Genomic DNA, 23,099 nt, shown 5'->3' with positions numbered 1-23,099 from the left:
GTTTCACAATTTGGCTTGCTATGTTTAAGGAGAGGCTTTTGAAAGAGTATACATTCCAAAAAAAACCCTAGCGTATAGTCTAATAATTCTTCATAATTCTGAGATCATGAAGGAATTCCCTGTACGATAACCCTGGAGTTAGACCTGGTATTGATTTGCTTATGTCAATGCTCAATAAGTTTTTTTAATTTTGGAAATGATCTCAAATGATCTTTGACTACTTTTTGAAATTATCTTATTGGAAGCTTATTTCTGGTCTGAAGTTGTTTGTTCATTTTGATTTGATAGCGGGACACTTTTTAATGTGGTGTAAAAAAAGCATTTTGCAAGATAAGTATCATTACAGTTCATTTCAGCTGTATATGTGTTAGTCCATTTGCCACCTGGTTCCAGATAGAAAACCAAGGATTTCAGTCTTTGTTATACTGGCCAGAAATTGTTAAAAAAGGCTGTTGAATACTGAATGCATACAAAATTACCAGGTCAGACAATTAGTGATGTGAAATAAGGCTGGTCATATCAAAGTAGATCATGAGATTTGTTTGCATTCGAAAAGATTTGATTCACAACTTGTGAGGACAGAGCGTACCAACATGAGCACTCTTACATGTTTTGATTTATTGAGATTAAGCACCTAATTCGTTGTTTGATAGCTATTATACACCATTACTTATGGAGCATATTGAATATAACACATGCAGGAACCAGGCAAGCTCCAGCACACAGCCAGGCCAGCGGCACTCAGTTCGGATCTTTCTCTATTGGGCCTGACCAAAAATTGCCCAGCTGTATCAAACTAGGGACTGGTTTTTGAGGGTAAAGGAAAGTTCAGTGAATGAAATGCAACTATTTTATTTAGGTCTTAAACTGATTTTGAAAATCCTGAAAGTTATATTTGCAAATCAATGACTTGGTCAAATTTGCAGTTTCTTATAAGTTATCGTGAATTATTTTGCATTTGTACTATAGCCACATAAAAGATGCATTGTCTGGCGCTCTGTCATGAGAGACAGGACAGGTTTGCCTACCACAAATATTAAGTCAATCCTCATTGTTAAACAGCCCTTGTACATTTGCCAGGCTGTCTTAACTAGTTTCCAGTATTGATAGCTCCCTGTCGTGCAGGTTGTCTGTCCTTTTTTTTTTTTTTTTTTTTTGAGGTTTTAGCTCTTAGTTGCTTAAAGTGGTACCTGCTCTGGTACTATAAAGACACTACCCTTTCCCTTCTTCTTCCCTAAATGTGAAAACACACACTTATCAGCTGAGCTGGGTGAGTCCTACACACTGTTCTCTCATGCTTATATTCTTTCCTGTCTTGCCAGTCTCCCTGTGTAATGTTTCTTCACTCCTACGCATACATTCACTCATACGCACAAGATATACACAGACAACGAAGTGCATGATGTGGGTGAAAAATAGCTTGAAGGAAAGGTGCATTCCTCAAAATGACATTTTGAATAACAGCTAGGTGTAACTTGTCTTTTTCCCTCATAGAACTTCGAGTGCCTTTGATTAGGTTGCTAATATTGCTTCCATTCTCTATTGGAAGAAAAGAAAGAAAATTTAGTGGTCCCAAGCAAAACTGAATGTTCAATATTTACCATGTCAAAGTTGAAACTTAGATACAAGTCTTTCTCCTCCTGCAACCAACAGCGTTAGGTTTGATGACCAAGGCAATAAGCCTAACCAAGGCCTGATGACAGCCAAGACTGTCGTTACTGTTTGTGAATCGTGAGTATCTCTACTTGTATGTCCATTCTTGGGACTGACGTTGGCTGATGAAAATAATCCCTCAGTAATGAGGCTAGACTGCTAGAAGAATTATACACACCAGTGAAGACAAAGAGAAAGCAGAGATTTAAGGAAAATCTTGGAGAGAAAATAAGGGGGTTAGATGAACTGTTAAGTTCAGCTTCATTGCAGAGTATCCAGGAGGGGATGATAGAAGAACAGGCTTTTAAATAGGAAGAAGGAGATTTTAAAAAGCCTTCAGCAGTGGATGCCTATTTGTGGCTTCAAAAAATGAAGAAATATAGTAATCTTGAAGTAAAGAGAATAAAAATAATGGTGACTGTGAAACTGGGGAGTTTTTGAAATGATGTTAGATGTATGCATATGCCTTAGGCGATCATTTTTGAAATTAAAATGTCTCTACTTTTTTGGTTTGTTTTTTTTTTTTTTTATTAATAACTGCTTTTAGAAAATAGTCCTTCATAGTATGAGCACATATTTCTGAACTTCCTCCGGTGTCTGATCTATAGTCATTTCAGATGTATTTGACTTTTAATCGAAAAGTGAAATTCAATTTTTTTTTCTCCCTTTATGTTTAATACAGACATATGTAAGTCCAAATTTAAATCCTATCAGCATATATGGCCCGTGGAAAGCAATTAAATTAGCTTACTGAATTTGATTTTTGTACCAGTTTTTATTTGGATATAAGGAATTTTTAAGCACAGAATCATTTTTAAAACTAGGGTACATTTTACTATTTCACGAGTATGCAGCAGACTGTCTTGCTCTATAATCTATTAGATTGCTGATGTTAGGCTCCCTTCCACCTTCCTGGCAGGATGTTTTGTGTAAAATGAATTGCAACTAGAAATTTTGGAGATGAATCAAGTCAAATGTGATTGCCTTGCTATTAAGTTATGTTACTGATGGGGAGAAAAAGCAGCAGTGTTTACTACATAATTTATTTAGAGATATGGCAGAACTGCTTTTTTCTTGAAAGGAAACATGAGCAAAGACAGGGAGGTCTTTGGTTCATAACCAAAAAATGTCCAAGTTAATTTGTAACTGTTCTAAAATAGTGAAAATTGTCAATTCGATTAAAAGTCTAATCTTGATGTAACATGCACTTCTGTATGAAATGAAGACGTATGTAGGGCTGAAGGCATTACTTGGGAGTACTTTGGACCATATTGATCCATAACTACTGTACACTGAGAAACTTGAGCAAAGCCCTTAACCAAACCTGTTTGTATTAAAGGACTTGAAGTCCCATGAGAAGTTAGGAAGAGATTTCATTTCAGTTCAGTTGTAGCAAGCAGAAGACCAAGACTAGCTAAATGGTATCGATGACTAGTTTCATGATAGGACAGGTACCGACACTTCTTCTTGACTGCACTAGGAGAAGATGAGAAAGAAAAAGAGTAATAAAAAAAGTTCAGAAGACCCTGATGAGAAACTTTGAAATGGAGATGAGGTTGCTAAAATTGACTCCATGTTGATGGAGTTGGAACTTTACTAAGCTTAATGATCACTTTTCAAAAAGTATGTTAGCAGAGAACCAGCCTCCAGTGATTTGTGACTGCGTAGCAAGATGAGAACTACCCAGGTCCCTGAGTGCAGCCTGCTGTTACTACAATATATTTGTTGTTTTCTGTTTTCCACCAATGCTGCTGGGAGCTGATTGCAGAAAATGTCTGCGCTGATGGTTAAGACCCTCTTAAAACTTCCCTCCTGGATATTTTTGTGGGCAGTTTGTTCCTGTCTGTTGCATCTAGACTGTCCATTAGCTCAAGGGTAAATAGCTTAATGTCCATCTTACGATCAGCATAATTGCCAAACCATTGCTTTGTGTAGGTAGAAAAAATAAGGACCTTTTCGGCTATCAGATGAGACAATATTTTGCAGAAGTGTTTGCATAGTTTCCTCCTATATTGAAATTGCATTTATTTTCCATATTGAGGCCAAGTGCACCATCCTGTATTGGCATGCTGCTATTACTTTACTAACAGTACCTCTGCAACTGTATTGGATCCCAAACACAATGGGAGAGAGAAAATTATATCTATCATTTATATCCATTTAAATGAATGGCAGAGGGGGCATAAGATAACTCTTGTCCATTGATTTGACCTTCACTACGATCACAGTCCTCATAGTACCCGCTATGTGGGAGTTGTGTGATCTTTGGCGTGCCTGCCTCCCTGACAAGACTATCAAGGTGAAAACTGGTCGTGCTTTTGGTAACCCTGCCCGTGCTTTGTGGTGGGCTGCTACAAGCTGCCTTCTTTCATAGTGAGTTCTAGCGAGAAATATGTGATCATACACAGTACTAATTAACCTCACTTGTTACAGATAAATGTTGATAGAAACAAAGTTACTATGTGGGAAGTTGTTAAATAAGCAAAACAATAATGGCTCTATGGCCATAAAACCCATCCTCTTCTAGATTGAAAAGTGCAGACAGAAGAGGCTGCTGATCCCATGCAGTCGTTGCTGCCACAGTTCCCGGTCATGCACACCGTGCCCTGGTGGTGCACGCTGTGTACACTGATCCAGAGCAGAGCAGGTTGTGTGAGCACTCCTTTAATGCAGAATCACGCTAGTGAGGTTAAACTCTTCTCCATCACTGGCTGACTAAGCTGGCTAATTTTGCTTGAAGTGAATTAAGAAATTCCCAGAAGCCCTGTGGCAGATGATGGTAAGCATCACCTAGCCACAATAACTTCTTCCACTGTATGACTGGACCTAGTAAAGAATATCTGTTGCTTCAGAAGTGCGTGGGCTCAGTCTTGTGAAGTGCTGAGCAGCCTCGATCCTGGGAAGAATTAGCAGTGCAAGGGGAAAGGATATTGACCAGAACAGGTTGGTTATGGTGTCTTTCTCAACGGACTACATTAGTAACATTTATATTGAGATAAAGTAAAACTGTACTACTTCCTTGGTGCAATGAAAGAGATTTTACTGTCTAAAGTAATAAGCTCTGGTTTTGTGCAGATTGACCCACTGATACTTGTGGATCAAACATCAAATCATGTAGACATCAGATGGGTCAGCCTTCCCACTAAGTTCAGGATTCTCAGGACAGTGAAATGGTGTCTCTGCACCTACCCTGGACTCAGAGAGAACAAGCAGGACCCATCGGGTTATAGTCCGATGCTTTTCAAGAACTGCAGCAAGAATAGTTGGAAGGTCGAATCTCTGAGAGGTGTATGGACTATGTATCTCCCTTTTGCCATCCCTCCCAGTTGTATTGCCTCATAGGGCTGCTGCCCCACAGGATACAGTGCTGTAGTTCTCATTGGTTGGCTAACTTCCAAGGTCCTGTAGCGTTTATCATGCTTGTATTTCACAAGAAGTTTATCTTCATATTTGTATGCTTCCCCATCCTTTTCTGACCTGCAAAACCATAATTCCCTGTGAATTCCAGAAATGAGTTTATTGACAAAGAAGTGATAGTTAGATAATGGCAGTCTGGGAATGTTAAGAGCCATGGAAGAAAATGAAACAACTGATGTAAGTGTACACCTCATTCCTGCTGTGAAGGGCATTGTATGAGCCATTTGTTGATTTTTAGGAGAAAGTCCATTTAATTGTACCAGAGTAGATTCTTCACTGTTTAGTCATGTTAGTATCACAGAGGATAACTCTGTTATGGGATTTTTCATTGAGCAAAGATGAGAGACAATATGAAAATTGTTTTGTTTACAGCTGAAGGCGTCTTTGCAGATTATGGGAACTGAGCCTGTGATCTCAGTGAGCCCATGCAAAGGTCACCACTGCTGGAACTATGCAGCACGCTTGTCAAACTAACAGAGGCTGCTGGTTGAGGGGGGTTGTGAAAAATGCACTATTAGTGATACTATGGTTATGCAATTCTTTCTGGGTGGAAATAAAACACAGTAAGAGATGATGATCAGTACCATGCAGTATTTCTGCTATCACTGTAAAGGAAAGAAAAAAAAAATACTCCTCTGTCAAGGAGAGGGACCTTCCTTAAAATATTTATTTTACTGCACGTTGATGCAATGAATTATTTCTGTCATTTGTTTTCTTGCTTTTGCTCTCTATTTTAAAATTTATGGCCAAGTAACTTTTTAATACGCTTTGCTACAAGGTCAGGCAGTCCACGTGGAGAAATAATGTACTGGAAGCTTGCTTATGTGGAGAAGTTTCTAACTGTGACATTAGCCAGACATTTTATTCGTTGTTTGCGGAAGGTACTTCATTCAAAGAACCACATGAATAAAAGAGCAGATTCCAAAGGAAAAGTAGTATTTTCTTGATCTCCTTACTGAGCACACTGATGCTCCCTCAATTAAATTGATTGGCAAATGTTTGGGGAGACAAGAAGCTTCAGTAGATACAGAATTGAGCCCTGTATTTCTTAGGTTATATAGATAGCAGTTTAAATTCCATCCCCCATAGGTCATTTCCTTGCCCTGTTAGGAGGGGGGAAAAGGCCCAAGAATATTTCCAAAACGTTCTGTATGGCACTTTAGGAAAAAGGAAGCTTTACGATGATTTGGAATATGAGGAAGTTCTGCTGAAATAGCCCTGGGCATTTCTGCGGGCCACCAGCTGCAGTGGCAGATTACAGTTGAAGATTGCATTTAATATTCCAAATTGTGCTGCTTCTTGGTTCAAAAAACCAAACAGTAGTACAGACCAAAGAACGGTGAGTACCATTTCTCATGGGGCCAAATCTTTCAAATGCAATCAGTTTGTTTTGTAAATCTCCAGCATAAAGTTAGAGGAAAAACTTGAATAGAAATGAATAACTCTTTTTAAATGTACTGTAATGGGTAATAGCTTTTCGTCTTTTGTAAAGGGGAAATAATTGGCAGTTAACTATTGTCTATCAATTTGCAACATAACATAAATAAGAATACATGTTGCTTTTGGCCAAGAATTTATTTCTGTATAATAAAAATTATATTTTTCTGGTCGCGATAAAATCTCTGAAAATTCAGTTTCCAATGTACAGGAACTGAACTGAGAATTTTAATAATGGTTATATTAATTAAAAAGAATAATTTAAATAATAATTTACCATTTAGATACTGCAGTGCTTGGAAACTGTCTAAAAGGACACTTCAGTTGGAATATTCAATTAGAAGCAAGCTAATGGTGCTTAAGGATTTCTACTAAACACACAAGTAAAACCATGAAAGTGAGACAGATTATCTGGGGCACGAATCAAGCAGTACTGAAAATGTCAAGTGAAACCCTTAGCAGCAGTAAGCAGGAGTAGTGCTGATTTATACCAACCGAGGACCCGCCTGCCAAGTGTCGTGGCTGTGACAGTCCGCTGGCAGTCCTGGAGTCAAGGGCTGCAGCGAGATGGATGAGAATATCAGCTAGCCCATTTAAAAGCAGACCTTCTATAAATAATATCAGAGAGATTGGTTCAAATGGCAAGCCAACAAATTGCCAGTTCCATCTGGAATCCTCTTTGTAAGTATGTACATAGCAAGGGAAGGAGCCTGGCTAACAGACTGTTCTTGCAGCCCTGAGCATTAGAAATCAGGCTGGTAGTCTGTTCCCATGGCTCTTGCAGGAGACTTCCAAAATAATTTTTTAAAGCAACAGTGAACCTGGAAGGAAAATAAGATCACACTTAAATTTTCTGCTTTACACTAGTTTGCTTAAGCAGTGTGTCTGCTGCTGTCCCATATCCTTTTGGGTTTGAAAGGGAGAATAAATGGCAAAAGACAAAGTAAACATACATAAACATGTCTTGGATGAACTGAAGAAAGTAACTTCACTGATTGTCCTGTATGCAGATGTTCCACTGAAGAGGAGGAAGTGTTGGATTAGGTTCTATGTATTAGATTATATTATTGTTCTATGATTTCTCATACTTTTATAAGTATGCAGGTTAAATATTATTGCTCATTAGTGGAAAATATGTTTTGTATTCACCCCATATATACCTCAATATGAGATATTCTGTATTTTAAGCTGTTGAGATGATTTAAAGGTTATCTTAGTAACACCATTGCCACAGCAAAAGGAAGACTGGGTTCTCAGAGGAACTCTGCTTGCTTTACCCTAGCACACTATTGAATAAGACGAAGGCTACAACATTATGTTTTTATTGATTTCCAAAGGGTAAATTACAGGCCGTTGCTATCAGATAATATTAAAAGCTGCCCTATATTCCCAGTGAACAACATCCAAATACCTTATTCTGTATAATGGAAATCCTCTTAGTACTGTTTCTCATATTCATATTCATTATTATATACTCGTTTCTCAGTTTACTGAGTTTTATGTATTACTCTGGCACGGTGCCTCTCAACTCACTGTATAAATTGCGCCACTTGTTACTCACCAAACAGTAGAAGGAGCAGCGTGGTTTTCTGAAGTGCTGTAAGACCTACTCTGAAAAGTAGAAAGCATTGGAAAGTCTAAATATTTAGAGTTATTAATTTTACCTTTCAGTTTCCTTACTTCTGGAGATTAAATCAGCACTACAGCAGTAGGATTTCATTGCAGTGCAAGAGGAAATGGAAATTGTGTTGTTCCCATAGCTTTACTGGAGTCAGGAGCCAAATCCTGTCCTCTGGCACACGGGTTACTCCAGCGACTACTGCATTACTCTCTGAAACTGTTCTTAGTTCATATTTCTGTTTTCATTTGTGCTGGGCTGCTTTAGAATTACGAGTCAAAACCTCTGCCAGTAGAAATCCACAGAAGTAGCTGTTTCATTAATATGGAATTTGGCTCAATGTTCTTCTCAGCTTTGCTACCTACAGACACAGCCCGGCACTGCAGACCACTCTGCGTGTCCTGGGCTCCTGTGTACTACACGAAGGAGTGTCTGGGGATGCGCCTGGGCGCGGAGACTGCCTGGCCCACGCTCATCAGTCATTACTGTGGACCCTGGCATAGTTCTGGCCCTGGCAAAAGGGCACCTTCTGCAGCAACTCCTGGGCACTGGTTAGGAGTTAGCACCAACCCAAGTCCAGCCCCAGCAGGCCATTTCTGAGGCTAGCAGAGCTGGATAGGATGGACCTGAGCTGCTCTGTGCTAACTGGCCTCGTAGCCAAAGAACAAGTACCGGCATTGTGGAGCTCACCTGTGTAAACATAGCCTGGTACCTCTGAATGAAACACTGGGTTTCAGAGATGCTCTTCATGTTACTGTGAGGACAGGCATCTTGTCTAATGTCAACATAGAACCTAAGTTGAATTTTCCTTCTTCGCTCAAAAGCGGTGTGTGAGCAAATCCATGTTACAGCCAAATAAGAAGCGTGACATGCTAAACATGAAATACCATTCTCTGTTACTATATGTGAACAGCTACCCCAGTTTAGATGATAGTCATTTGCTTCAACCTGTTGTATTGCTGTATGACAAGTCCTATGGTAACCTAATCCCTGTGAGTTTAGACTGGAGCCGCTCACAATGTAGAAACTGTAACATATGGGAAAAAAATCTATTACAGAAATAGAATAGTCAGACTGGGAGTGGGAAAGTGCTACACAACCAAAATGTGGTAGTTGTCTACCTCTTCCTAACTTGATGTTTTAAATGTGCTTTCTTCTCTTTTACTGTCTTATTTGTGATGCTTAATGCTAGCCGAGTGCTTTGTTTTCTAATGGACAGTGGTATTCCTGGAAGCAGGTAGGCATGTTTTAACCTTTATTGCAGAAACCATTAAAATTAAAAAAATATATAAAATTAGTCTGCACAGCCTCTCTTAAAGATACCATATAATTAAGAAAGAGAAAATAAGTAATTTTATTTTGTTTCATTAAAGGTCTCTAGAAATCAAAATCTGGACAAATAATCAGGCTCAAATTTGACATTACTTTACTGACCTGGAATGATCAGGAGGCTGTACTCAGTCCTCTTTGAAAAAGGAAGATAAACAGGTTTCATCTATGGAAAACGTTCACCACTAGGAAGGAAAAAAAACCCCACCCAAGCGCTATCTGTTTTTTGCCTCCAGCAAGATAATGTGCCACCAGACCTACAACTTGTTAGCAGAAATGGCTTGCATGCAGTGCTAGCTGAATCTGCACTGGGAAGATCAGTGTAACTTTCGTCCTAGAAGCTCAAGAGGCACAATCATGGAGCAGAGGAGGAGGAAGTTTGGAGGAAGGGTTACATTTTCAAAAGAAGATGATGCTCCAAATGCAAAGTAGGAGCCCAGGCTGCACTTCCAGAAAATGCCTGGGGAGCCGCGGAGCTCCATCCCGGGGACAGCCCATGTGCTCCGAGAGTAGGAACTGGCTAGTTTTGAAAAAAGAGAAGCTATAAAGCCAGAAGGCAGGAGGAGGAACTGGTTAACCTGATTAAGCAACTGTTAAGATAGCATGGGATTACTTGTATTGCATCATGCGAAATAAGAACAAAAGAGAACATTTTGTATATATTTCAGGGAAGCTTCCTGTCAATGACAGATGCTGGGCTGCAGAGAGTCTCTACGTTTTGCAATGTTGTGACCAAGATTTTCAGATTAATGCGGACAAACAAAGAAAACAAGGCAAACAAACGTCCTTAGTCCAGTGAGGGTTTGTCCTTTAGATGACACTGGTCTGTTATTATTTGTGGAATTATTATAGGCAAAGTGGAAAATAAGATATTTTGAAAAGTACTGTAGTGAGGCATACTGGCACCTTGTTCAGCAGCTGATTATTGCTGGTTTCGTAGCGTTTCATAGCTAATAATTTTTGCTGTTCCTAAAATTTGAGTGATTCTGTTTCCATAAGCTTGAACTGCAGAATTGATGGAAAGGACTGAGATTTAGAGGAATTTGGGGTATAGGAGAAGGGTCGTATATGCTATGGAAGTTAGCATGGAGAAAGGGCTAGGAAATTAGCCTGCCTTAACAAAAGGAAAATGGAATGGAAGCCACAAACATTGTTTAAAATTTAGATGCCTTCCATTGATAAACATTTGACTACACATTAATCCTTGGGCCTTAAATAGCTAAAAATGCGCTGTACCAGTGATGGATTTGGCACTGCCAAACTTTTACAGTAGTTGGTGCTTTTAGACTTGTAATTCTGATGTTAGCATACACAGCTGAGCTTTTGTCAGGCTCCTGACTCTGCCTGTAACTCTCATGAACCTTAGGGATTGCTGTCCTGAATTGGTATAGAGAAAACTCACTCTTTATTAGATATCTCCCCTCGATGCCAATGCCCAAAAATCTCAAAATCCACCATTAACTTGATTTTTTCTGCTGATGACTTAACCCCTTTGAATATCTGCCAGTCCCAGGTGAGCTTCATCTGAGCGCTTGCTGAGTTTCCTGTGAGTTAAAATCCTCAGGCATGGATAATTCATTTGCTCTCGCTAGGAAACTTGTATCCCTTTGCTAAGAGGAGAAATGTCTTATGCCATGGTCTATTATTGTGTTACTCATTCTGTTTCACATCATAGCAATAATTTTTAAATGGCATTTTATTCAATTTTCCACTTTAGCACAAAGTGCAAGGATTGAACAAAACCCTATTATCAGGCATGTTTTCTGCAGCATTTACTGTGGCTGAGGAGAATCAGCAAATGAGTAACATTTTTTGCTGTCTTAAAAATCCATTATCATCCAGTATAGCCCAATGCAATCAAAAAGGTTTTCCTTTCTTCCTCTCTTCTCTCAGCTCCCCTTTTACTTTTCACATATGCATTGTTAATAGAATGTGAGAGGTTTTTCCAGCACAAAATGAAAAGTTTATTCTTGTAGTTGTACAAAATACAACCTGTGACTAAGGTGATTCTAGTGATTGAAAGCCCTCCTAAAGTTTGGGATTACCTTTCTCTTGTTAAAATGAAATTTGGTGTAGTGTTTGCATATTTTGAAACACTGTCAATCCTCTGATTTAATGAAATAAATGTTACTTTCTGTTGATCCCACCTGTGTGCCCTATTCGCACATTGTGTGTGTTCTCTGTTATAATTAGACTGAAATATTTGGAAGGAGGGCCAGGTATAATAAGGACAGAGGGCTTGGTATAATGCAGCCCAGATCATAGAGGCATTGCTTGTAACGCCTGCTTCAGCACAAGTGAATAATAATACTAACTCAATTTCAAAAGAAGCGCATAGTTTTCCTTTGAAAGATTAATTTCATTCCCTTAGTCCTTTTCTAGCCATAATCTCTATAGAAGGCGTAAAATAAGAAGAGATAACAGGATTAAACTTTGGATAAAAACACATCATGTGGTAAGGTGTGTCCAAGTATAAGCTCCTACATGAGCAACAGAATGGCTGGATCGACATGGTGCTGCACCCAGGCTGTGACGACAGGCTAATTCTCAAATGCTCCAGGCTCCTGCTTCTGGTCCCCATGTGGTAACAGTGCATAACCCTCTGATGTGTAGCTATACCTGCATTCTTGGAGTTAAAAACACTTTGCATTGTGCCATGCAACTATCGTATATGTTTACCCATCTTGGGAAATCTTAAAATCATGAATGATACAATTTGCTCTTAAGGGGCATCGTTGCCCATCTCATTCCTTCTCCTCATCCTTAATGAACTTTTCTTGGCCCAAATATACAAGTGGAAGAACTTTCCTGTGTGGAAAACATAAAGGCAAAGGGAACTATGGAATCAAATGCATCGCTCTTTAGCTGAAGTGAAGAAAATATACCTGCTTTTGATTTCACGGTTGGTTCTGAATGTAGTGAAGAGAAATGCAAAAACTGTTTTTGGCATGAATATCTAACCTTTATTCCCTTACTCTGAGTTGGAGAAAGACCGAGAAAAACATTACTTTAAAATACGAGGGGATGAAGAAACAAAGATGAAACTCCAAATTAGAACTGTTTAGCCTGATGATAGAAATGAAGCACCAGAAGGCCAGCTGGCATAAATAAGCAGTTTTCCATTGATGTTAATGGGACAGAATTAGAATTATTAGGATGCTGAAGAGGAAGGGATGGAATTGTAAATACTGTGTAGGTAGACATAACAAAATTTGCAAATGGAAAAATGAGTGAAAAGATAAGAGAACCATCAATTTTAAGGCATGGTAATGAGCAATCCATTATGGTACAGAGTGTAAGTTGCTAAAAGTTGTGAGGATTAGTTCAGTTTTTGGAGTAGCAGATGTATTTTTCTGGATTGATTTCATTGAAGTGCTACTAGAATAGGCTTTGACTCACTGAGTTTGAGGAAGCAGAAATATTGGGGAAGAGAGAGATGTTGTTTTGCTAGAGTGCAGTGTAAGAGCTGTAGGGAATTACTGTCATGAAAGAAGTGTTGCTATTAGGTAGGGAAATGTTGGTTATGTTCCTAAGGAGTTTTATGTTGTTTCACAAAGAAAATGGTTTTACAACTATTTGATGTTTAGCATAAGAAGAATGTGAAAGTAAGGCCCACAGGTTTAAACAAATAATCAGGACTCAGTTATTCCTGATTTCTAATGGTGAAGCAGACTCAAGAATGATGTTAATTTTGATTACTAGGTGCTTGTTCATCAACTTAAGTTATATGCACTATTCATAAAGGAAATAGGATGGGAAAAAAAGTGTGTTGTCCTCTAGTATTATTCTTTCATTTTTTCTTGTCCTACATTATAGTCTGCGTATTTTATGTGAAGGATTGATTGCATTAAATTTAGTTTTATGACATGGTGGTGTTTCAGTTTTTTTTCATCCACAGATTTCATCAAGTGATCTTTCTTTACACTATGCTCTAGCAACAATTTTTAGATTCCTGTGAATTAGATTAAGTGAACTGTAGTCATACCTTCAGCATTCTTAACTCTTTAACTGCAGCTACTCTGATTTCATATGGCTGAGGTGACCAAAAACCCCATGACACAGAGCGATTTAGTATGACCAAACATGTGTCTGAATTTGTTTCTTATCTTATCTGAATATTTTTCTTTGGACATCAAGATTCACTGTTCTTGCAAGTGAGTATATTTGGGCTTTTAGAGAGAGATTAAAGTTGAGGAAAAAGATCCTGAGCAGTAATTTTATGGGTTCAGAGAGGTCTAAACTTTTATGAACTAATCTTTACAAGTGTCAAAAATAAATTTTGTATTTACAAATCTTTCATAAACCTATATGTGATAGAGAGTGAACACTTATACAGCTACATCTCTACAAAATCAGAGTGAAAACTTATGTCAAATTATAGCTTTAAAAAAACATTTAAAGTGGAGGTTATGTGGCAAACAAAAGGGAGAGAAGAAAGAATAATTCTAAATACATTACTTAAGACAAAATATATCATAGATAAAGGGGATTAAGATAGGAAATGCCATGATAAGTACTTAATGATTTTTTTTTTTAATGACATTCAAATTGACTTAAGGGTGTTATGTTAGTTTTCCCAAAGCTGTTAACAAATTTGGTCAGATTCTGTAGGCTTGATCCATGAAATGAGAGACATCAACAATACTACTCTTATGTTCAAAAATACATAACTTCATGGTTTGCCCAAGAAGCTGATGAAGTGTGTTCTGTTCCTTTATGCAAGATTCTGGGGAAATTTATTAGACCCATCTATTTTGACAACCTTAGAAGGTACTTACACTACCAGTTGAAGCCTATGTAAGGTGCTCCTAACCTTCTTCCACTAAATTTAGGGTCTAATTAAGTATGATTACAGAGATGTTACAAACACTTTGCAAATGACATTTTTTCATAAAATTGCACCTTATTACAGTATTTTATGGACACTGTTGGACATCCTCTTGAACTGCAATTATACTTACATCTTAATCTTTTTTGGACAAGATTTCATCTTCCTTTTGCAGTTCAAATAGTATGCATCTGTGTTTCACAACTCATGTTACTGCAATTGAAATAATTAAATGAAAGTGCATGTTGATTAAAATTTGACTTTTCTCTCCATAATTTACAAATACATTCAAAATTGCTTTTCCTGAGGAATGACACATGCTATGTGAGAGACTGTTTGATAGCATGAGTTCGTATGGAGTAATTTTCTGAGCTCAGGAGCAACAACACAGGATCAGCTTGTTAAGATTCACTTATTAACACTTGTTGAACATCTGTCTTAGTGCAAAAAAGGTTGCTTTTTTTAGTCTGCGTGACAGTAGCATGAAGAAATCTCAGCCAAAATAGTGTCCCATTGGAAGCTGTATAGTAACAGATGAATCCTAAAGAAATGAAATTGAAGTTCACAGAGAATATAAGAAAGATAGGAAACAGTAACAAGAGGTGAATGTATATTAAATCACTTCCCTCATCACACTTGTGAGTAAATGTTCCATTTTCATGGTTGACTGGTCCATAAGCAGGGACTTCTAGGATTTGGCAGCACATTTGGACTTTCGCCATTAAAATCTGTGTATATCCTATTTTGGTTAGCTGCTGCATTTCTTGGCCTACACCCCCCTCAGTGTAGTGACCTAGCTGGGTGATTTTCTGCCTTCAAGACCATCCAGCTCAGTCTGTGGTCACTGGCAACCAAGCTTGATGGGAGAGCAACCTACGCTGTCTCCCACGTGCGTTACATTCTCAGTATTATTTCTGGAGGGCCACTGAAGATGAGGGAGTGCTGGGTCTGACCTGTTCCAGAACTCAGCTTTTCCCTGGGAAGCCGGGAAGCCTGATCTCTCTCTCTCGGGCTCCGAAAACAGCAGGAGGTTCCCCTGTGGCTGCGTCCTGAAGGGACGAGGAAGTCTCCCGCTCTCCACACTAGCCCTGCTGGCTCCTGCTCACTGTTTCCCTTGAGCTGCTAGCACCAGACAGCGCTGTGGATGGACAAGTGGGGTGAATAATTCTGCCTGGATGTGTGCTATCGCAATCTGCCCGGATATTTTGGTTCTCCTGTTGTCAGCGTGCACGGTGGATGTTCCTGTGGTTATGTAAAACCACTTTTGTGACTTGGGCTGTTTTCTCTACCTGAGTATCGGTGAGAAAATTGAGTAAAACTCACAGCTTTTTAAGCCACCTTTTTTCCTTCAGCCATTGTGTTATCTTTGTTTCCTGTTACACTAGGCTTATAAATTCATTAAGTTTAAGCATTAAACTATGTAAAGGGAGTCAGGAAATTTCTCTGTCAGCACATCTCTTTTAATAGGAAAATAAAACCAAGATATTTAACAGAACTCCCGGTATGCCAGGAGGCTCACATCCTTCAGTGCTCATAGAAGGAAGAGTAGGTTTAGCAGAACACATCCTGTTTCTCCACTTACGGTTAGAAGTGGTCAGAAATTTATATCACTGAGCTTCAAAGGGTTTTTTCTGAATCAAAACAAACTTTTGTCACATTTGCCAAGCCTCCAGCTTGAAGGGAGCTGCAGGTATTCCTGCTGTCATCACTGAAACTGGCAAGAGCACCATTTTCCCGGGATAGCTGCTACACCCTTAATTTCCTCTTCACTAGAAATTCTATTTTTGTTGGGTTTATTCCATGGTGGGCCAAATCAAATAAAAAAATCTTTCCAGCAAACTAGAAACCCGTGTATTCAGCATGAAGGACAGGTTGGTATTGCCTGTATTGCCTTTTTAGACAGTCCTGTATTTACAGAACAAGATATGTAAAACTGAAGAAGTTTGTTAGATTTCCAAGAGGGCTAAGCTATACATGCTGCTTAACATCAGGTGGGAACATCCAGCAACACAAATATCATCAACATCATGTCATAATGAAATTATAACCTCACCCTTCCTCTCAGTGCCTTATTTGTGCCAGTTCCTTAAGTGACCACTTGAGACGTTTCATGGAAGTCCTTCCTAATTAACGAGGAGATGTTCAGAGTTGTGACTTTCCTGTCAATGCTTATTGTGTTGATTAGATATGGGCACATGCTCATGTTTGTGTTCATTACTTCAAAACCATGATCTTGAATGTGCTGGCTCATTCACAGTCTGTTGCAAAGAAGGAAAGCATACGGTCTGGTGGCTGGTTATAGCTTGTTTTCAATTTATTATGGACTGTAGACTTGCTGTCTTTGCAGGGAAAGGGGAGATGGTGTTTCTCTAATGCTATAGTTCTGATAATATATATGACCTACCAAATTTCTCTGCAAATCCTCAGTAAAGAAAATGTTCAACACATTTGTCTGATGCATAGGATGTTGCAGTTCAGTATGTAGGTGTGGGAACCTCATCCAATTCCCGTGGAAGTCAATGAGATTTAATTTAATTTTCCATCAGATTCTGTAGACACAAAGGTCTAATGTAGCAAAAACTAGATGTTTCCACAGGCTGTAGCTAGGCATGGCAGCCTTGCAATAGTCTACATCTTCCTGGGTGTTGTGAGTATAAATGATGTCTTCACTCTTAGGTTTTTTCCTGATAACATAGAGGTAGTGAACCATGATAAAGGCACAACCATTGATGTCACAAACTGTATGAATTCACACGCTGACATCTGTATGGAATTTGTTTTATTGGCCTTTGTTTTCTTCAACCCCACCATTTTCAGAAATAATTGATAGTAATCTGTTGAAGGTTTCTTAGTCCATCAATAGTTAGGGTAGTTGTCTCCTTCCTTCCAGTCCCACTCTACTGCACACCAGCAAAGCTTTTGCCCATGTATGGAGGGGGTAATAATCAGTTATCTTATAGTGAGGGATTATTATGAGTGGGAGCCACTGAGGAGTCACCTGTAGAAAGGTAGTCTTGTGGTGAAAGCTTTGTGTGTATGGAACAGCGACTTGGCTCGCCCTGCTGGTGTCAGTGAGAGGCACAGTGTAAGCAGAAAAATGAAGTTTTCCAGCATTCAGAAGGAATTTCTTAACAATTAGTTTTTGAAAGATTGCCTGAGTCCCTTGTTTCTAGATTTTGTAAAAACAGTATTAGAAACCTGATGAACCACAGGGTAGAGAGAGGCATGTCTGTTAGCACAGCCCTCCCCAGGGCTGTAACCTTTGCTGCCAGAATACAGGCTTCCCAGCTGGTCTCAGTCACCTATGCAAAATACCAAGGGTCTCTTTTATAATTTTCCCATGTTGGCATTATTTTGTTGTGATGAAAGGTTGTTGGAAGAAAAAACAAAACCCAGTGTGTTGAGGCCATGAGGCAAGGATTGCAGAACATTGTCTTGGAGTGTAGCTGGTAAAAGGTTGTAAAACTGGCTTTTCCTGTAAAGGGGATCCACTATTGGTTCCTTCAATTACATCTCTCTCAAAAAATGGACTGGTAGTATAAACAAGAGACGGATCCAAGTAACTTTCCTGCCTCTCTCCAAATCTGAGATATTCACATGGACTCTAAACCAGGCTGTGTCAGGACCATGAAAATGCTGTACCAGGACCATGCAATCTAGTTTGTTACAATGCAATATTTCAAAACCCAGATCACAGTCTTGTAAAGTGTAAGGGGGTATAGACTTGGAGAGTAAACCTAGCCCAGCAGAGAGATAGAGCAGTGAATTTGAATCCAAACTTGTACGTGGTTGCAGGGATCTGGTTCATGTCCATAACTGCTAGCAGCACACTGTGGGATCATAAAGCCCCTTTTGAATAATTCTGTGCCATTGATAGTTCCCTTTTGTAAAAAATGGTGGTCATTTCAGGACAATGGGTATGCTTCAGTTTCCGTAATAAAAATCACTGCTTAGCATGGATGCATTGAGATACATTCACAGAGTATGAATTTGTTTTCATCTTTTGAAAATTATAGAAGAGAATTCTAGGATAAACAAAATGAAAGGTTTTTTCATTTTTATTCTGAGCCACATGCAGGAGAAGGCAGTGGAAGTTTTTTATTCACAGGCACAGAAATAAAGTAGTGGCACAGTGCATACTGAGAGGCACAGCATAGATGCAAATACAGTGTGCGTGGTATGTCTGTTCTCTTTTCAGAACAGAGTTTACAAACAAAGCAATTCTGAATTTTTAAACCTCCCTTTTAAATCTAAAACATTCATATCTACAATGACTTTTTACTGGTATTCTGATAATTCCAATAATGTAGGACAGTCTACACAAAGAAGCATTTGCCTGCTGCAAAGGAATTGTATACATGTAAGAAGCAGGCAAGCAGGAGATGCAGCATGGAGAGAGAGAGATAAACAGGATGTATATGTGTGTTAAATATTCAAGTAAATATAGATGATCAATACCTGTTATTATTACATGACCTATTTCTTTTTGTCAACAGCCATGAATAGGAATGATACAATAGCTTACAACTGCCTTGCCAATGAACCTCAGCACTGCACAGACACTCGCACAACTGCTATTTAGGGAGTCTGAGAATATAAACAGAGCAAGAGTGAATCATATAGCCCCATGTGCCGGTCCACCGAGGTGGCCGGACGGATAAATCCAAGGCTGCTCTTCATACAGGAATGTGCACGCATTCGCGTTCACACGTCGGTCAGATCCCGTGCATGCTCGCTCCAGACTGTTGGTGAGCCAACAGTCTCAAAATATTAAAAACAAACAAATAACAACCCCAAAACATTCTTCTGTAGCTATATAAACTGTACTTTTAAAAGGCTCATTTTAAGTAATATGACTTTTTTCATGCTTGAGAAATTACTTGCACAGTGAGCTAATTAATCTGAAGTTTTAAATGCAATAGTAGATATATCAATTTTATACATATATATGTAAATGAGAACTGTTTTGCAGAAAATATTTATGAGAGAAGAGCCTTGTCCTTTTTTAGACTGTAAGAATGATACATAATGTACTACAAGTAAAAGTACAGTCTGAGTAAATATAATCCCTACTGTTTTGTGGTATCTGGAAACCTCTGTGACTGATTAGTCATATTCTGCATATTAAGTACTATAGGGTCAAGTGTCAGAGTGGCTGAGCACCGTATTTCCCATTCATTTTGTTCAGAGTTGTGTGGACAGATCATTAGAGCTGTGTAACACTAGCAATTGTGAAAAATAAGAAATGCTCAAACTGGAAACCACAGTGTTATTTTTTTCTGGTGAATAAATAGACTAGGACAACCAAAGCATTTTATCGAGCATCTTTAATAAAAGCAAAGGAAATTTGGAATCAAAGGGCTGCGTTCAAAAGAGCATGTGGGATCAATTCGTAAAAGCTGGGAGGAGATGCTGCTCATATATATCAGGTCTCCTGAGAGATAAGAGCCTGAATTAAGTCCCTTCTCTAAGTAAGTTAAAGGATAGACATAAACCCAGGATTTACAGATAGGGAAGGAACATGGTAAGCAGTGGTCCAGAGAGCGTGGAGTATGTAGCTGTTTGAATGGTTTTCGGAATAGTGCCTGTGCCTCCCTCGGTCTCGCGTATTAACCTAAAATGTTTCTTCTTGGAAATGCTAAACCTGTTTTTAATGTTTTCTCTTATTTTTTTAATTTTGTTTTAACCAAAACTATTCCCATAGCTGCCTTTTAAAGATTTCTTAGAGTATTTTTCCAAACTTTTTCCAAAATGTAATGAAACGCTTTACTGAGGTCTAGTCTCAGCTGGAGAGTGCAGTTCTTCCTTCCCCACAGTAACAGTGCTGTGGAGGCCCAGAACTGGAAGAGTTTGGTTTGTCTCGTCGTTCCAGAGCGGATTGCTCATATTAACAGCTAATAAAGGCTCTGCCTCTGAAAATGAAGAATTTTGTTTACCTCTACCTCTCCCCCTCGAAACCCCATATAAGTTATGTTTTATCAGTGAAATCACTCCCAGGTTGTGCAATCCACTAGGAAGAGTAATAAAAGTCTTTTATAGCTATAATCTGTATGTGCTAGCAAACTTGAATAAATTTACATATATGAAAAAGAACAACTTTAGGTAATTGAACAGTACAGAGCTTTGTGCTGAGGCCATACAATAGTATCTCTTTTCACCAGAAGTGTGTGACTAAGCAGCCTCTTATTACTGGCTGCAGAATGCTAACTCCAGAAAAGGACATTAAAAGTATGGCCTTTAAATATAGATGGAGAGAAACTGTTATTTACCTAGTGCAAGAAATTGCAAAGTGGCAAATGACATGGCCAGTGGAAATGGGACAATAAAATCTGCTTTTCCTGGATTACATTGTTCGTAAGAGGAGGATGCTGCAGTAGGCTAAATAGTTTATTATGAAAATGATTCATGGAAAAGTACAATTTTAAAATACATATAATGTTGTAGGAGCATCCTCACTATGTATACAGTTATTTCATTGTATATGTTTATTCATGTGACCTCTTAACAAAACAGGGAATCATTTTATCAGCAGGTATCTAAGAATAGACTGCTGGAGCTTGCATTCCTTCGATGTCAGAGCTTTACGTTAGAAGACAGAAGAGAGACAGGGAGGGAGTATATGGGTTTTCCAAGTTTTACGCTTTGTTTGGAAAAAAATTTCTAACCTATGCTTAGAGTATTTTAATAATTTTGCCCTCTCGGGGATTTTAGATTTATTAAGCAAAATCACAAAACAGGGGTAGCTAAATTTAAGAATGCTGCTAAAATGTAAATTTGTGTGCAATGTTTTTCATCTTTGCACAGATGGCACAGGTGAGTGTTGGCCAGAAGAAATTAAATTTGCACGCTTGCTCTTCTAAGCTGAGTGGGTGCTCATAGTGTTAGCCAGTGGCTTTTACTGGAGTGTTACAATAAAGATGAGCAGTGAAATATTTTCGGTCTGATATACTGTATACATCTTCATGAAACACTTTTGATTCAGAGCTTGAGGAGGGAGAAATTACTTTTTACAATCAGGAAGAGGCAGCTGATAACTTAAAACCCATCTCAGCCAGAGGCTCCTGATACAATTACAGCTCCTATCTTTCCGTGGCAATGAATTCCTTCTCTTGTCTGTTGTGACACGTAGGTGAAAAGCACACAGCAGAGCCAGATGATGCAGAGCTGGTGAGCCTCAGCAAAAGGCTGGTGGAGAACGCGGTGCTGAAGGCTGTACAGCAATATTTAGAAGAAACGCAAAACAAAACCAGACAGACTGATGGAAGCCCCGTGAAAACTGAAGAAGCAGCAAGCGGCAGTAAGAATGAGAGCGACGGTGATAACAGCAAGTGAGCACTGTGCAAAAAGCCCGGGAGCAAATATCCCACCGAGAATAACCACAAAAACATGTCCCAGCTCCCTGCTGAAATTTGCTAAGTGGTGCTGGGTGACAGGCACTCTGCTTTGTGAGTCTCTTATCAAAAGTTTGTTCTGAATCGAAGGACACTGTCTACTGGTTTAATAAGTGCTTGCACTGCTGAGAATCTGTTGAATGCTGGGAGGGATGGACGGTGGAAAAAAGACAAGAATGGTGAAGCAGGTGGCTCCAGTCTTCACTGACTCTTGATACCAAGAGTCCCTTCCTTGCTTTTGAAGAGAAACTGAACCCTTTGCGTTTGCCTTTCGGATTGTCATGAACGACCATGGAAGAGGCCTTGCCATAAGTGGAAGCGATGCCCTTCGCCTGAGCGTCTGGCACTGCCGCAGGGCTGCTTACTCCATGTGAGAGCACGTGCTGTTTCCTAGTCAACAGCAGTCAATCCCAAGCTAAAAATTACCACTACAGATATTCATCGCAGATACTATTACACAGTATGTAATATGGCAGGAGTTTCTTTTAAATGTGACACTGTACTGTTCTTTACTTTTTGGTAGCATTTGTTGATGTAAATTATATTTTTTTGACAAAGTACCTTTTTATAAAAAATCAATATGGGCAAAAGGCTGAGTATTTAATACTGCCCAAACCAGATATAATCTCTTTATCTCCATGCGTTAATGATTCTAAATGACATTAGTTGTTATAAAATGTATTATATTGTTCTTTTCCTCTAGGAAAGAGCCATGAAGCAGACTTAGTAAAGGAAGCTTTGCACAGAGAAACACAGGCCCTGTTATCCAGACTGAATCAGCTAAAGGAGCTATTATCCAGTCCTGACATCCGCAGGAAAATTAGCAAAGAGCTGTTCGAAGATAGGCACAACTCTAACAGTAAATGGAAAAGTTGTATTGACTCTGGATCTCCAAATGCATGATAGTAAATTGCCATGATGTAAAATCTCATCGGGTTGTTTAACGACAAAATTTCTTCAAGAAATTTTCCTTTCTGTTTCTTTTTTTTTACTGAAAATATGAATGGGTGTAAATGACTCATGAGGAATCATGCTGAAATACTTGCACAGGAGGAGTATATTTCATAATGATGAAGTATAGCCACTCTTCAGCACTGCTTTGAAACAGGCTTGAATGTGCAGGTATATGTCATGACTCCAAAGTGGAAACATACTGTTTTCAAATAAAACTGAGCAAACACTGTGCCCTTCCTTTATCATTGCAAATAAGTCAGATTTTTCTCATAGATCCCTTCCTTAGCAATGATATACAAATATTAAAAAATGGATGCTTTTAAGTACTTTAAAATGTATATTTGAAAAAAAAAAAAACTTTTAATTATCTGCCTTTTGGATATGTACTGGCATTTTGGGTTAGCACTGTTTTTTTTTTTTTTTTTTAAACAGCACTTGAATGCTTGTATAGATGCTGACTTGTTGTTTCTGC

The 23,099-nt window shown here is 38.8% G+C and overlaps 1 protein-coding gene across 2 annotated transcripts in view; it reads left to right on the top strand.

Annotated features, from left to right (window-relative positions):
• Window positions 1-22,465, top strand: part of AKAP7 (A-kinase anchoring protein 7) — a 94,637-nt gene extending 72,172 nt beyond the window's left edge. Inside the window, exons 8-9 of one of the 2 annotated variants that reach the window (XM_068412609.1) lie at window positions 21,412-22,043; window positions 22,377-22,465. In XM_068412609.1, coding sequence (XP_068268710.1) covers window positions 21,412-21,614 — 203 coding nt within the window. In that variant the 3' untranslated portion in view covers window positions 21,615-22,043; window positions 22,377-22,465. Of the gene's footprint in view, window positions 1-21,411; window positions 22,044-22,376 lie in introns of those variants that run through there. The other variant, XM_068412644.1, reaches the window with a different exon arrangement.
• The last annotated feature ends 634 nt before the right edge of the window (window positions 22,466-23,099 follow it).

Source organism: Nyctibius grandis, chromosome 1, assembly GCF_013368605.1.
Source record: "Nyctibius grandis isolate bNycGra1 chromosome 1, bNycGra1.pri, whole genome shotgun sequence".
Classification (NCBI taxonomy): Eukaryota; Metazoa; Chordata; class Aves; order Nyctibiiformes; family Nyctibiidae; genus Nyctibius; species Nyctibius grandis.
This window is presented reverse-complemented; position numbering and strand designations above follow the sequence as displayed.